General features: G+C 46.5%; 1 protein-coding gene across 4 annotated transcripts; it reads right to left on the bottom strand.

The window, feature by feature from the left end:
* Positions 1-1,483: 1,483 nt before the first annotated feature.
* LOC111075216 (kinesin-like protein KIF13A) lies at positions 1,484-15,366 on the bottom strand. Of its 4 annotated transcripts, XM_022368353.2 has the most exons (20): positions 15,286-15,366; positions 14,285-14,509; positions 11,650-11,737; positions 11,258-11,421; positions 10,666-11,182; positions 10,025-10,601; positions 9,392-9,964; positions 9,008-9,322; positions 8,849-8,890; positions 7,047-8,709; positions 6,841-6,986; positions 6,411-6,440; positions 5,920-6,046; positions 5,733-5,849; positions 4,776-4,796; positions 4,035-4,097; positions 3,519-3,932; positions 2,803-3,459; positions 2,415-2,729; positions 1,484-2,347 (listed from the first exon to the last, which is right to left on the bottom strand). In XM_022368353.2, exons 2-20 carry the CDS (start codon positions 14,337-14,339, stop codon positions 2,280-2,282), a joined length of 5,952 nt encoding a protein of 1,983 aa, XP_022224045.2. In that variant the 5' UTR covers positions 14,340-14,509; positions 15,286-15,366; the 3' UTR covers positions 1,484-2,279. The 4 variants fall into 4 exon arrangements, with proteins under 4 accessions (XP_022224045.2, XP_022224047.2, XP_022224048.2 ...); XM_022368355.2 differs by lacking the exon at positions 4,776-4,796; XM_022368356.2 differs by lacking the exons at positions 4,035-4,097; positions 4,776-4,796.
* Between the last annotated feature and the right edge of the window lie 430 nt (positions 15,367-15,796).

Raw genomic sequence — 15,796 nt, 5'->3', positions numbered from 1 at the left:
AATGCCCCACTATGTACATGCATTCAAGTGGCATGCCATGTGGCTGGCTGGGTGCAACAATTAAACCATATGGAGTGTGCTCAACAGAATAAAACTGCGGCGTCTACGAATCGAACACATACACACACACACGCACACACACACACACATACAAACACGCACCGTTAAATCGGAATGCATGCCCCTTCAGTGGCTATAGTCTGGGAGCGGACGAAACGAAAGCCCTTCCTCAAGGAGCCTCTCAACTTTGGCTGGCCAAAGATATAGTTTAGTTCGTACGTTAGGATTATCATTGGTAAATATATAGTATAGTATATATTTGTATTCATGAATATCCATGTAATTGTAAGTATATATTGGAGTTGTATCTTTCTCTTGAATTTTTAATTTTGGACGTATTTTCAAGTATATTTTTGGTAGTTGATTCTCATCTATACGCAAGTAGAAAACTCAGTTTCGAAAATATATACCTAATGTATATGCATGCATTTATATAGTATATGTATGTATGCTTGTATATTGTATACTGGATGAATGGCTGTAGTTCTTCCAGTTGGATTTCAATGTTTGATCTCAAGCATCTCCGTTTTCTGTTGGATTTTAGTATCAGTTTGGTTTTGGTTTTGCTTTCGCTTTGGTTTCTAAGTGTAAATCGCTTGTTATTGTGTCTTAAATTGCAATTTATCTCAGACTCAGTTTGGAGTGTCTTGGATGTTGGTTGGTTGGATGGATGGATGGATACGTTTACGGTTTACTGCGGTTACGTTCCGGTTCCGTAGACCGGCCCACTCTGACTCACTGATCCTTCGTCTGAACGAACAAGTATTACATAGATTATCTTAACATAAAATTGAATATTCAATGCAATTATTGCTTCACTTCATCTTGCTTTCTTGGACAAACACACGCATCATTCTCAGTGTTCGGTGTTCAGTTAATGTTACCTAATAACAATGCTTCACAAACATAGTCGCACAACCTTCAACATTGATAAATATGTATGTACGTATGTACAACGAAAAGTTCCTAACACTAAGGATATTGCACATACCGGTATGAGGTAAGAACGTAAGAGAAAATCATAAAATAATGACATACAGATATGATAAAATCTATTTTATTCATATATATATATGTATGTATATATGTATATGTATATGTATATAAAGAGGAAATTATAAATACATCACATCAAAATAATACAATTTACATATGTATTTACTGCGCCAGTGCGAGAAGCTTCTTAATCGGCGATTAAGATCAAAGATGCGATCCATCTTACGATGCCCCACGACTGCAGCGACGCAGCATTATAAAATATGTCGCTTTAATTATTACTAACATTGTAATCTGGTAGTCTGTATATAAATGCGCTTAACAGAATGTGAGCTCGGGAAATAGGAAAGGAAAGGAAATAGAATATACGTGTATACAAGAAAATATTGCATGATCTTAAAGTTATAAATATATACAAATGATCTCATAAATTTTGATATACATATATATATAGTCAATAACAATTAAAAATATAAGCTCATCATAAACCAAGTCACATCGACATAAAAACAATTGAACTAAACTAAAGGCAAAGGACCATTACAAAAATATGTATTGTATATCAATCAATTCAATAATAATCATAATCAAACGCGTTCCATCGAAAAATCGATGAGACGATCAATAAACTACACGAACACAGAACACAAAACAAAAACAGTGGAATCTGAAGACATTGCACACTTTACCACATACATTTTTCATAAAAATACGCTACACATTTAGATTTTGCTCGTGCCCAAGTGCTCGTGGTATTGCAACTACTCGAAGGCGAACGCCCTGCCTGGCTTAGTTTAGTTTAGCTAGATTAGTATTTAGTTCTGTTCTGCTGTAGACACCGCCTTAAACTACTTAGAGAAGCGCGGGGGTTAAGTGTACGGCATTTCATTTGCGGCATGGTGAGAGAATAGTTAAGTAAGCTAGTAAATGGTTGGCATGTGGATTATGCTCCGCATTGTTCGTTGCTGGACGACCTTGTCATCAACTTCGTAATCGTAATCATTATCTGTCATCGTTTGTCATCGTTGGTGGCAGCCCTAGAAGGCCGTCGAGCGTCGATTGGCATAGCACTTTTTGCCATGACTGTTCGCATCTGCAGCGCTGCTGGTTGCACGCAATCTGTGGCAAGTCGCTGTCGCCGGCTGGCTAACAGCGCCTGTGACCAGTGTCGATTGCCTGCAATTAGTCCAACGCTGCAGCTGATGCGAACACTTTGGGTACAATCATTTGCGCGCCGACACATTTAGCGAGTCGCCGCGGCTCTTGGAGCGTGTCATCGAGCTGCTCATTTCTAAACGGGGCGAAGGCGAACCATAAATTAAAAACTGCCTCACTCCAGGGCGTAGTCCACAACTCACCTTTGCTAATGCTGTTGCTCTTCTCGGCGGCCTTGTAGGCTCTCATCGCCTTGCCGCGCTTGTCCAGCTGCAGCTTGTCAGGTCGCACAAACTTTCCGTATTTCGGCTTGCATTGGAAATACTGTATGCCCTCCATGGAGCCATCGTTTTTGCCTGTGGGCGTGTCCAGTTCCACGCCAATCCAGGCGCCGGCCTGAAAGTGTGTGGTGCCCACGTAGCGTATGACGCCGCTGGCGTTGGACGGGCGAATCAGCACCGACTCGCCCACCACAATCCAATCGGGTAGCGTCAGTTGCACCATATCTTTGCCGTCGTCTGCGAAAGTACGTGCCGCGTGGCAGAATCAAGTTAGTTCTCAAGCTGTAGGCGATTGAATGCAAATGCTTACCCTCGACTTCTGTGCTGCTAGACATAATGCTGGGGTCCATGTATGCTGCCAGGCCTTCCATTTTGGCCACCGAGGCACGCTGGTTGATGCGTGACGTTTGGCTCGTGCTGTGGTTGCTGTTGTTATTGTTGTTGTTGCTACTGTTGCCAATGTTGTTCGGTGGCTGCGTGTTAGACTTTTTGCGCCGCATCACTTTGCCAGCCGGCAGTTCTTCTTTGACGATGCCATCGCCCTCAAGGCTCTGCTCTGAAATGTTGTGTGTGGCCTCGTCCAGCGATTGGTTGCCGTTCTGATTGTCTGTGGAAAGCTCTGGTTCCCCGGCAGGTTCCTGACTCTGCTCCGGCTCCTCTTCCCCTACCTCCTGAAGTTCTTGATCGTGCGCTTGCTGTGGCTCCTTCTTGACAATGGTATCGTTGTTGTTGTTGTGGTTGTTGTTAATGTTATTTTTGGGCACCTGCTCGCACTCATCATCATCATCACTTTGGGCGACTTCCTTTGACTCTGGCTGCTCCAGGGGGTGTGTGAAAGCCTCCTGCAGCGTCTTTGCTTGGGGCTCGGCAGCTGGATCTTGCGTTTTGGTTTTGGGCATGTCCTTGAGGAAGGGGTTGACTCGAGCCTGACGGTTTGGCGGCGAATTGGAGTTGACGCGATCTAAATCTGAAGAATAAATGGAAACTATTGTGTGTTCATATTGGTGGGCTATTTTTCTGGTTTACCTGGAGTCTCGTCAATGCTCATGGAGCGCATGGAAGTTATGTCCTCGTTGCTCAGATTGTTGCAGGACACGGCCTGGGAGCCATAGCCACTGCTGGTGGACGAGCTCATGCTGAGCGTGGCCAGGCCGGTCAAGTGCTTCATATTCGCATTGGCGCTCGACGTGTAGCTCAAGTAGTTGTTGGTCGTCGAGTGGCTGCTGACATCCATGAACGAGTCCATGGTCTTCGACGCCGTGAGGCGTGACCGCGTGGCCAGGCCCCTGTTCTGCTGGCGCTCCTGCTCATACTCTGCGGCATATTCGGAGTCGCTGTAACTGTCCTCGGGCTCCTCGTCCAGTGATCGATGTCCACCGAGGGGCTCCTCGTGCAGCGTGGTCATGCGCATGCCCAGCAGCTTGCTGGTGGCCGGCGATGCTGTGGACACAAGAGATTCAACACCGATTAGCACTCTGCAGGATTCTCTGCTCTGCGAGAACAGACTTCGAGACTAGACTTAGAGCTAGACAAACCACATACGTTTCGTTGGCGCAATTCTCAATGTGTTCAAGTTCAAATTGAGATTCAAGAACGTTGGACGCGCTGCATTCCACATTGGGGCGGGGAAAATAATGGGTATGTTTAATGTTTAGTTACAATGCAATATACAGACTTCGATGAGTGATTCACAATAGCCCCAGCTGCGACTAGATCGCACCTCGAGGAACACTAACAAAGATAATGCATGATCTAGGATCTAAGATCTAAGACTAAGGCTACAGATACGCGGTTCGTGCTCGAATCTCGTGCGGTGTGCGGTTTTGCGGTGTGCGTGGCTGCTGTAAGGCAGTGTGCTGTGTGCGCCAGATTGCGTGGGTTTGGCTTGAATGGCATGATCAAGTGATTGATGCATCTACAACAACTGCTGATGACGACAATGTTCACGAATGCTTGAGTGAGTGAGCGAGTCTTGTGGGGGTATGATTGAAAGACAGGATTACCAGCAAGCGAACACTAAACTACATTTAAACACTTTCTAAATATGGACTGGGGCTCCCTCCCTCCCCTCTTGGACTGAAATAATAGGCTAATGTCCATGGATGGGTATGAGGTGTTGGGTGTTTCTATGGCGGTGGCGGTGGCGGTGGCCGTGTCTGTGTCTGTATGGATGGGCATGAAGACAGATAAACTCAAACTTAAACTCAACTCAACTAACAATCAATGAACATCAGTCAAGAATACACTTTTGGATTTGATTTTGGGCATAAGTATGGCCTTTACCTGACAGCAGAGATATAGAGCCTGTTGGCCGTGGAATTTCATTTACATTACGATATACATTGGAGACACAGAAAAGAATTTGACAAAGTGAGAAACCATACGATAAATACGAGAAGAGAAGAGAAGCAATGTGGACTGGATTCTGGATGGATGGCTTTTGGGTTCGGTTCGTGTACTCGTCGTATGCATGTCAATTTATATGATAAGCAATGAAATGTGGCAGGACAGAACAGAACAGAGTTGGGTGCGTCAACAAGAGAAGTATTGCCTCGAGTATTGTCAGATCGAGTTGTTGCGATTTTGATTATTGATGTTGCTATTGCGGCTGCAGGTGCTGCAGGTGTGTTGCATCGAAGCAGAGCAAACAAAGTAGATTCGGAAGTTGTGACAAAGCAATGCAATGCAAGAAATCCCAGAATTAAGAAATTGCTCTCGGGCAGGAGGAAAGCATAAGCAAGCATAACAAAAACCGTTTCTATGCGTGTGCGGGGGAGCACAGAAACATTCGGAAAAGGATTTATCTTGTTGCCATTGGGACATAATTTAATTTGATTTGTACTAAATACTAGTTCAAGTCAAGTACTACCACAAGTAACGTAACGGTAACAGTAGGTATATACGGAGAAGGAGAACTAGGATTTTCCAAAATTACGGATTATATAGGATTATAGATACATATGTATATAGGTCAATCGAAGTTCAAACAAAGATAAATCCCTTGCTCTAGAGCACGCCTGCAACTAGGTCGCACGCTGCGTTGCGCATAAGCATATGCATACATATATGCAGATTTTACTTATTGAATATGTAGTGGATATATAGTAGTGTTTATAAAATTCGATTATATGGATTAAAGTACGTAAACATTGTTTCTCGAAAGATTGCTCAAAAGGTGGCATTATATGGTGTGGTAATCGGTCGATTCAAACAAATCAATTTCTTGCAGAGAATACCCACCAATGCCGAAGGCTTTTCCAGGAGAATCGTCGCTGCTGCCTTTGCCGCCAAAGCTGTGGCGGCTACGTATGACTCCGTTGGCGGCTCCACCGCCTCCTCCTCCTCCTCCGCTGTGAACTACAGACGAGAGAATTGGATTAATTTCAAATGCTCTAGAGAGTACAGTTTGTCCTATGCAAGAGCTCACCTGGCGTAAACTTATTGCCCAGGGCACTGTTGTTGAGATCGGCAAAGGACTCGGATCGTCCCACATTCAGCAGCGACTCCATCGATGCATCGAAGCGCATGATCTGCGTGAGTTTATTCATGAGTTTCTTGCATCATAAATTGCATATGCAAACGTTTTGTATTGTTTGTTATTATTATTCAGTATGATGAAACAAATTTATTAAAACAAAAAAGAAACCAAAATGAAAATGAAAATAAAAATAATAATCAAAAAATAAACACAAACATTACAACAATGGCAAACGGAAAAGCGCAGAGAAAGAGTTTTGGAACCGCTTGTAAAGACTTGAAAGATTCAGGAAGTACAACAGAACAGAGGAACAGAAGCACAGAAAAACAGAAGTACAGAAAGCAACAACTACACAAAGCACATTTACAGTAGTGAGTGCTCAGGATGGCACAGGATAGAGGCATAAAGTGAAGTGGATAAAGAGGATACAAGTTACTTACACTCCCAGTATTGGTGGTGTCTTTGACCGCCTATGTGCGCACACATACATAGCGCACACATATAGGCAGAGATAGTACCAATACACACGCACATACACACATATATTTAGGAAAAAGTGCGCGCCGAATTCAAATTTGGGTTTTGGTTATTGGTTTTTTGTTTTTGGTGGTTAATCATAATTTGTTTTGGTTTTTTTTTTTTGGTTAGTTTGGTGAAAGCGCATAGAAGAATGTGAAAAGAGAAAGAATTTGCGTTTTAGTCAAATGTTGTTGGTTAATTTAGCACGTGGCGAGTGTGGCGAGTGAGTGAGTGTAAGTGGAAGTGTAAGTGGAAGCATAAGGCGGCAGCAACGGCAGCGACGACATGAGTAAGCAGCAGCAGCAGCAGCAGCTGAATGGGATGATGAGCGGTGTGCGGACATGGCCTTACCTGGGAGAAGTTCGGCACACTGACAGTCTTGCGCATCGACAGCGGCTGGCCATGGGCAGTCTCCAGCTCCTTGACGGCCACATTCTGGCGCAGCCGATCCAGGGTCAAAATGCTCTCCACTGCCGAAACGCCCCGCGTGTATTTCTCTGCAAGATTGAAGGAGAGTGTGCTGGTCACGCCGACTGGTCATAATTGATTGCACTTACCTATATAGGTCTCTCCATCGCTGGCCGAGCAATCATCTCCGCTGGCCGCTAGCTGGGCCAGCGACTCGCGGTCCTCGAGCTCTTCGGAGGCTTTCGGAATGTTGGAGACCACCTCGTAGGTAACGCCACTCTGCCAAATGGCGTTCTCGCCCCGTACAAGTCGGAACTTCTTGAGGCGATCCGTCAGCGTCTGTCCTTTCTTGATGTTGATGCTGAGACGTTTCCGCAGCACCAGATCCATGGGTGCCGGATGCGAAAGACGCACTGTTGTGCGCAGAATGAGATAGACACGTTCGTTGGCCTCGGTGACGCGGTTCAGGGCCTGGCTGTCGTGCATGGACGAGTCCCAGCTGGCCACACAGCACACATCCTTGTCCAGATGCTGCAGGATCTGCAGCGTGTAGAATTTATGGCCATGCTCCTTGGAGAGAATGGAATTGATGCCCGCAATGGAGAGCTCGTCGTTGGTGTTCTGGGCGGACAGATCGTCGCCGTTCAGGTTTAGAAAGAGCACGGGCACATGCGGCTCCATGCCAGATGGAGGCTCCCAGGAAGCAGGGGCTCCAGGTATGCCCGAACCGGGTGCCGGCACCAGCACAGCGTTGCGTTCCTCCGTCAGGGAGACCCACTGATGCACCAGGCTCAGCTCTCGCTCCCGCTCCTGCTCGTTTTTCTCCTCCTTCTTGATCAGCATCTGGATCTGCTGGTCCAGGTACTGGCGACGGCGTCCCAGCGCCTCGCTCCACTTCTCACGCAACACTGTGAGATCTTCCTCCTGGTAGGAGTCGAGTGGCCGCTGCAACCGCGAGCGAACCGTCACACTGCCAATAGCCACGTTCACAATCGACTGGCAGATTATGGGCAGCGTGCCCGAGTTCTGGACGGGCTTTACGCGCACATTGACCCGTCGCTGCTGACCCTGGCGTAGCTGGTAGATGCCACCGGTCAGAACCTCGTTGCGATTGGTCACCTCCACGGGCGAGTACTCGCCGCTGTCGTTCAGCTCGTGGATCTCCACCCATAGCTCGATTTTGCGGGATAGCTCCGCCCAGCGATCGACCAGGGAACGGGCCTTGGCCTGCTGCTGCTCCACCTCCCAGCCCTTGGTTCTGGAGAAGCCGGCACTGCGATGCCCCCAGACCTCAATCGACAGGGCTCCCTCGATGCAGTGCTCGAGGAACTCCTCATTAATGGTGACCGTAAAGTCCTTAGTGTGCTCGAACTTGAATACCATATTCTGATCGTGGGCCGTGGACTCGGCATTGATCACGGGCACCACCATCTCCTGGTGGCCCCAGAACGTGTACTGGCAGAACACAAAGTTGGAGAGGGACAGGGGCAGGCCAGTGGCGCACTTGATAGTGACGCGACACGTGATCTGGTTGGAGGAGGGATCGACAGGGTCATCGTATTCGTCGCGTGAGTTCTCCGAGGACTCCGAGACCGATTCGCACATGCGATCCTGTGGCATCTGGCCGGCAATGCGCTCCACCTCCACCTGCAGGCGACCTGCAACCTCTCCCTGTTGGCTGATAATGGGCGTGTGGTAGTCCAGCTTGACATCGTGAAAGAGCACCTCCAGGAATATGTTGGCCACGCCAATGAGATTGTGGTTCTCTTGCGACTCGTAGAACGGATCCTGAGGCTTGGCATTATCATCGTCCTACAAAAGGCAGAGCAAATAATTATTCGATTTCGTGCCGTTATCACACAACTTCACTCCCAAATAGTTTTTAGAACGGTGTGTATGTGTGGGCTTAGGTGTGGTTTAGAGGGTGGTGGGGGTCTCGTGTCTTAATTACCTTGTCGTCGTATTCATCGTCTGAGAATTGCTCTACAAGGGGCTGTATTCAGGGGTTAATTGAATGCGTGTGTGAATCGATACAATTATAAATGGTAAATGGTTAGTACAGAGCACACACAGCGAGAGATGAATGGAGAGTAGAGCGAATTCAACATACCAGTCCATTGAGCACGCGCTCCTTGTGCTCCTGGTACATCTCCCGCATGTCGATCAGCTTGTTCTCCAGCTTCTCCATCGTCCATATCTGGCTGCCGGAATTTGTGCGCTTCACCAGAATCGCGGGCTCGCTAACAAAGGCCCCCCGCCGCCTGTTGGGACTCAGATTGGCTGGCGGTATTTGCAGGGTGACCGAGAACTTTGTCTTCTTCTCCATTTCCTCGGCCAGGAAGTTGGCCTCCTGCACCAGGGAATTGGCTCGCATGATGTCCGTTTTCAGCTGCCCAAGCGAACGACGGAACATTTCATCTCGCTCCTGTAAGAGAATCAATTATTATCCAAATGATACATCAGCTAAGGAGCCAGCGCCACGCGCCACGCTCACCTGCGCCCACTTCTCGACGCGCATCTGGGAGGTCGGCGTATTCGGGGTTATCTTGCCCATGCGCAGCGGATCGTAGGGGGCATATGGGGCATAGGGTGTGCTGGGCGAGAGAATGTTGCGCAGCTGCTGGAACTGACGCTCGTACTCCTGCCTCTGCTTCTCGAGCGCCACCTGCTTATCTTCCTCGTGCTGGCGCTCCAGGCGAGCAATAGCCGTCTGGATGGGGTCGTTGCTCAGCTCGTTCTGCATAATCTCGTCTCGCGCAAAGTTGTAGTCGATCAGCTGGGCCGGCGTCTGTGGCTCCGAGGCGCACATGCTCGTGTTGTTGCTCTTTGGCGAGTTGACGCGGAAGAAATGATGATTGCCCCACAGGATGCGGTCGCCGTTCTGCAGCGGAGTCTTCTCCACGGCTGCCGATCCGTTGACAAAGCAACGCGCTCCCTGAACGGGCTCCATATACAGCCCACTGTCCTCAATGGTGATTACACAGTGCTCCGGTTGAATGCCCAGCCCCGAGAGTTGTATATCCGGCTGCTGTCCGCTAATACTGCGACCGCCAATCAGCGTCCGTTCCTGAGCGTAAAGAAATTATCGGTTAAAGATCTGCACAGCGCTACAACAAAATTGATATACCTTTAGGTAGTAGACCAGCAGCTCGTTGAGGGACGGATCTGCATTCAAATTGACCAAGTAGTACTTGTTCTTTTCCACCTTGATGCCGCTGGCCTGCACACTGATGCCCATTTTCTCCAGGGCCTGCTGTCGCTCGTTCTGAATACGCTCCGTCTTGACCAGCTTCTCCTCCCAGGTCTGCGAGATCTGCTTCATTAGATTCTCGCTCTCGGCCAGCTTATCCTGCACATCGCCCACTGGCGATCCCGTGGCGTGCTTCAGCATGCTCCTCAGCGTCTCCACCTCGTGTCGCAGCTCCCGAATGATCCGGGCATTGGGATCTTCGTTGACCACGGCGTGATTGACGATGCGCTTGGCCCGATCCGCATAGCGCAGCGTGGACAGCGTCTCCTCGTAGTTGTCCGCCGATGGCGAGATTGTGGCCACCATTACGGTCCTGGAGTTGCCGCCCAGATTGTCCTTCAGCAGCCAGGTGAGCACAGAGTCGCGATAGGGCACAAACTTGTCGTTTCCACTTCTCTTGCCATTTGTCTGATCGGCCAGCTTGGAGATGACCAGGCCCAGCGTGGTCAAAGATCTACAAGAGGTATAAATATAAATATAAAGACATAAGCCAGGCATCTTGACTCATTTTCACCCACTTGTTGATGTTGGAACCCTCCTTGAGGCGATCGCCGACAGCTCCCGTCTTCACGGCACGCTCGGATCCAGCCAAGTCTACGAGGGACATCCGCGACACTTTCTCCCCGCTGACGCCCGTGGCCTGATCCGTGAGTATCTGGGTGAGCACCACCGAGAAGACGGCATGGGAGCGCGACGACTCGGCATTCATGTTGGTAGCCGCCACCGTCCGGGACTTGTTGCCCTCCGTCATGAGGTTGTCGATGTCCTGGTAGGATGCTACGGCCAGCTGTGACAATCCATCGACATAGGGACCCATCACGTTGTGTTCGCGCACTTTGAGCGACTGCTTGTTTGGCTTGGGGTCGAGCAGATCGTGGACCTTCTCGTTGTAGATCTCCATATAGGAGACCTCCACTTTGTACATTAGCTCGGGCGTCGACTTGTTCGCAATGGCCGAGAAGAGCTTATCACACAGGCGCGGTATAATGCCCTTGTTCTCCTGAGAGCCCATCATCGTGTAGGACTTGCCGGACCCTGCAAGAATAACCAATTAATGAGTCATATTCTACTGGCTCTGGCAGCCGACAGCTGACAGTCCGACAGCCATACCTGTCTGGCCATAAGCGAATATGCACGCATTATAGCCCTGGAATGCATTGTGCAGTATATCACGTCCCACGCAATCGAACACCGTCTCCTGGGACGCGAAGTTGTCATCCTCCGGGTTCAACGAGTAGAAGCAGTGATCGAATGCAAATGTCTTTGGTTGTTTTCTGTTTGTGCAGAACAAAAGATCATTAATTATACATGGATATATGTATGTACACTTAAGACACCTCTAATTTCGAGCGGGATAATACGAAGAAGTCAAATCTAATCGTGATATCTTTTTACTACATTTTATAATTGAAAGATGCAAAGCTTTATGTTCGTTAAATTGAAAAGTTATGTAAATATGTTTATCACGATTAGGGATCATCCGTAAGTATTGAATATTTTACCTTTCGATTTTCTCCAATGGTGGTGGATTCTGCAATATGGTCTGTTGTTTTTCCATTTCCACGATACATTTTGTACCCAGTTCGATTTCTGCAAGTAGAGCAAAGGGATCTTTTAATGGATCTCGTTCCGGAATACAATATACACAATATATTCGTCGAGAATTAAGTGTAAAATTGAGATAATACCGCCGTTGTTGCTCTCTTTCTCTCCGTGGGGTGATAACAAGTTCAAAATGGCAAAACAATTTAATTTTATATTTCCCCGCTGTACCCTACATACACAAATATGTACATTTGTATATATATTTGTACATATGTACATATTATATAGTGCACACATTTCTCTGCGAATACGAATAATATATCATGTGGGGGGTTTCGTACACAAGTGCGAAAATTTATTCACAAAAAAGAGGCACCAGATAGAGAGGCGATAAATGAGTGTGGAATACGTCCAATGCCACACACAACAAAAACTCAATGGAGGCGAACAGAACCTTTCAAATGATTGTAAACAAAATTCGAATAAAAAGGCAGAAAAACAGTTACCCAAGCACTCGGCGTAATAGATATTACAGCAACAATAAAACTATGTCTTCATAAGATATTCCCTAAGTCGAACTGTGGATGCTCTTGATGGCTATGTCTTATGAAATAATCTAGTCTAAAAAGAAGAGAATAAAAGGAAAACAAACATGTTTAAATGATTTCTGAAAGGATATTCCCTTCCACAAAAAAATATGTACAAACATTTCAACTAATGAATTGTTGAAATATTTCAGCTGTGATGCCTCATGTCCTTCGCATGCCTCTTCCAGTCAGAACCATTCGAAATGGCAGAGAGCAAATGCCAAAACAAACAAAGCAAAACAGGCAAAAGGAAACATAACCGTACCGCCAAAGCCCTTCCCTGCCCTGTCCAGACAGGCAAACACATTTCTAGCCCACACACACGCACACATATGTATCTATATATAAATTTACTTGTATTGTATGTATATATTTAGATACATATGTATGTATGTATGCATACACGTCCTGGTGTGGCCTGGCCTTTGGTACTTCCGTTCCGGTTTACATTACAAAACGACACTGAGGCGAAAACGTGACAAGACATGAAAATGAGAGCCACAAAGGACTCGACTTGGCGAGTATTGCATAGTATCATAAATATGGAATTGCCCCGTAATGAACGTAAGGGAGGCGTGTCATAAATTATTTGATGGGCTCTCATTTGTATAACTACGCGTAGTTCTGGTCAGTTGATTTTTGGTAAGAGCCTGCCTTGCCTGTCTATAACCTTAAAGTTGTCTCGATAATGATAAAGTTTTCTCTTGCCGTTGACCGTTGTTTGCTATTGTATTTTCCATCCAATGTTGAAATTAACATCCACACACACACACAGTCAGATTCACAGCCATTGGCACGGTTCAAAACAGGTTAAGCTTTTTGGTAGTAACTCTCTGCTCTGGTCAGAGCTGTGACTTCATTTTGGCTCGTTTGACGCAGTCTTTGCCATTGGCTTTGATTGTGTGTGTGTGTTGGTTTCTTTGCGTTTGCGTTTGGATTTGGATTTGTGTTTGCTTTCATTTTACGCTTTGATGGCCCCTGTTGGAGGAGGGGTCACTAGCTTCGGACATGGCCCAAATACGATGGCTAAGATTGACTAATTTTGTACTTCATGTGGAACATCCACCAGTCACACACACGTTTATCAACCAAGATAACATTTCTGCACTGCTTATCACAGACACTCTGGTGACTACGATTCCCGCATACTGATACAGATACAGTCAGAGTCACACAGCGACACCTAATCAACCTGAATAACAAGCGAGCGACATGACAGGGAAACAGAGTAAAAATAACCATGAAATTAATAAAAAAAAAAAAAAAACATTATCAATATTCGGGGATACTCTATACAATCAAATGCCACCATTCAAAAGTCCCTAAATACGAGTATCCGAGCGAACCTTGCCCCACACTGTGTCTGCTTCTGCCTGTGGCCTGTGCCTGTTTCACTCTGCCCCACACGCAAAAGTGTCTTCCTTCATTTCCGCTTGCGCCTCGTGTGAGTCATGGATAAGCCAAATGAATGATCAACGTTGACATTGGAAATGCTGACTGACACTGTTGTTGCTGTTTCTTTTCCTCTTGCTTGTTTTTGCACTTGCAACACTTCACCGCTGCAATGGGAGACACACAAAATTAGCTGGAAACGAAACGAAAATCGTTGTAAGTCACACAGGCTGCTGACAGGCCAGGGTCCAGGGGACAGTCCGCTGCAGTGCAGCGAGTGCCTCGTATAAAACAAAAATTTGCTGTCGCAGCAGTGGATGAAAAACGAAAACGAAACTGAAATTCAAAGGAAACGCCAAAGAGCCATGTAAATTTTGTTAGCCTAAAAAACCGTCCCTGTCTGCTGGCTGCCTGTTTGCATTATTGATTTGGAGAAGAGAGGAGCATTGAATGAGGCACTGGCACTACAGTCCTACTACACTACAGTACGTGGGGCATTGTTCTTCTAGAAGCTGACCTGTGGGGGTTGGAGGATGGGGGATACTGCTGTACAGCAGAACCCCGCAGAGCTTATCATAGATGGAGGATTATCGCCAAGGGAAAATGTACTTACCGCGGCGATTGAAGGGTCGCACCCTTACAGCAACTTTGATCTTATCACTAGACATCGCGAAGGCTTCGAATCTGGTGATGAATGTGGATGTTGATGCGGGCGGGGGAGTGATTCATGCACCACTCACTCTCACTTGGGCCCCGTTCGGACGGCAAAGTTGGGTCTCCTTTATTATGGATATTTCTGGCTGGTTTGTTGTCCTCGGGGGAGTCGTGCGCACGCAATCTATAAGGCAGGTGGAAGTTGTAAGGTTCTAAGCTGACTATAGATGGGGGGAGTGCGCCAAAATTGTGTGAGCGATTCAATTAGCGCCGCGCAGACAGACCCACATCCAGCCATACGTCATGCGAGGGGTGGACTGTGCCTGGGGGGAGTCATATTTTCCTTTCATTCTTGACTTTTGTCATTGCTTTGTTATTACTGCACACATACACATTCACACAATACAGCACACATGCGCTACTGTGTTGTTCACTGTTGTTTGCTAGCTAGCATTATTTATTTGCGCGACACGACGCGAAGCACACACTCTAATGTTTGCCCAAAATTAGTTAATTAAGATTATGATTCGAATGTCCTGTCCGATTTTTAGGGGCGTTTGTTTCGCAAACAAATAAATGTACACTCGAATAGAATAATCTTTTCGCACATGAACACACACACACACTCTCTCACAAACACAATTGCAGGTGCATAGCACACAGTGCACAGGTTGGGATGGCCTCCACCCCACTCTCCCCACTCGCAATGGGTGGATGTATTGTATAGTTTCTCGAGGCCTCTTTAAATTGGCGAGCTGTAGGCAAAAGTAACGCCAGGTACCATTCCAGGGTACACCGCCCGCGCGAAAAAGTGTTGCCCGTATGACTGTGCTGTGTAGCTGTGCTGTGACTTCTTTGAAGAATCGATTTTTATTGCTTTCTTTTCTCGAAGCCTCAGCTTCCCTGGCGCTGCGCCGTTTCTTGTGTTCGCTTTGACTATTGTTTAACTGGCTTCCGCACCTGTAATCCGATGTAGTTGCGCTTAATTTTCACTTTAATTTTGTTTTTTTATATTGCGTTTTCATTTTTCGCGTCGCTTTTTAGCAGTGACTGACCCTCAGAAATATACCGAAATATACCTTCTGATTTTCAAAATACACCTTAAATATACCGATGAAAAATACGAGCTTAACCCACCTAACCCCGCACTATTTAAACAGTTGATTATCTTGAGTAGGAGCGCGGAATAAAATATTGTTTCTAAATTCTCCTTGTGGATCCTCTTTCGGTATGATAGATATCTTACTACGATATCTTTCCCCTGAAATGCGTAAGCAAATTTGAAAATTTATAATATTTGAGCGTGAATTGAAATACTGACCCAATGGTCGACAATGGGTTAAGCGTTCTCCGTTCATGATCGGAAATCATATTCAGGATTTGTTTTGTAAAAAAAAAAGCATAAAAAACAAAAAATAGAATAGAGTCTGAAATGATAAACATTACCTCAATTTTATAATATCCATTTCCC

This window comes from Drosophila obscura, unplaced genomic scaffold, assembly GCF_018151105.1.
Source record: "Drosophila obscura isolate BZ-5 IFL unplaced genomic scaffold, ASM1815110v1 contig_186, whole genome shotgun sequence".
In the NCBI taxonomy this organism is placed as follows: Eukaryota; Metazoa; Arthropoda; class Insecta; order Diptera; family Drosophilidae; genus Drosophila; species Drosophila obscura.
Note: the sequence above shows the minus strand (reverse complement) of the source record. Positions and strands in the feature narration are given on the sequence as shown.

Bases quoted from the DNA above. Each gene is read 5' to 3' on its own strand.
- LOC111075216 (XM_022368353.2), bottom strand. From the start codon at position 14,339: ATGTCTAGTGATAAGATCAAAGTTGCTGTAAGGGTGCGACCCTTCAAT. The intron at 6,987-7,046 runs GTAAGTGCAATC...TCAATCTTGCAG, and splicing joins CGATGGAGAGACCTATATAG to AGAAATACACGCGGGGCGTT. The intron at 2,348-2,414 runs GTGAGTTGTGGA...CGCCCCGTTTAG, and splicing joins GAGCAACAGCATTAGCAAAG to AAATGAGCAGCTCGATGACA.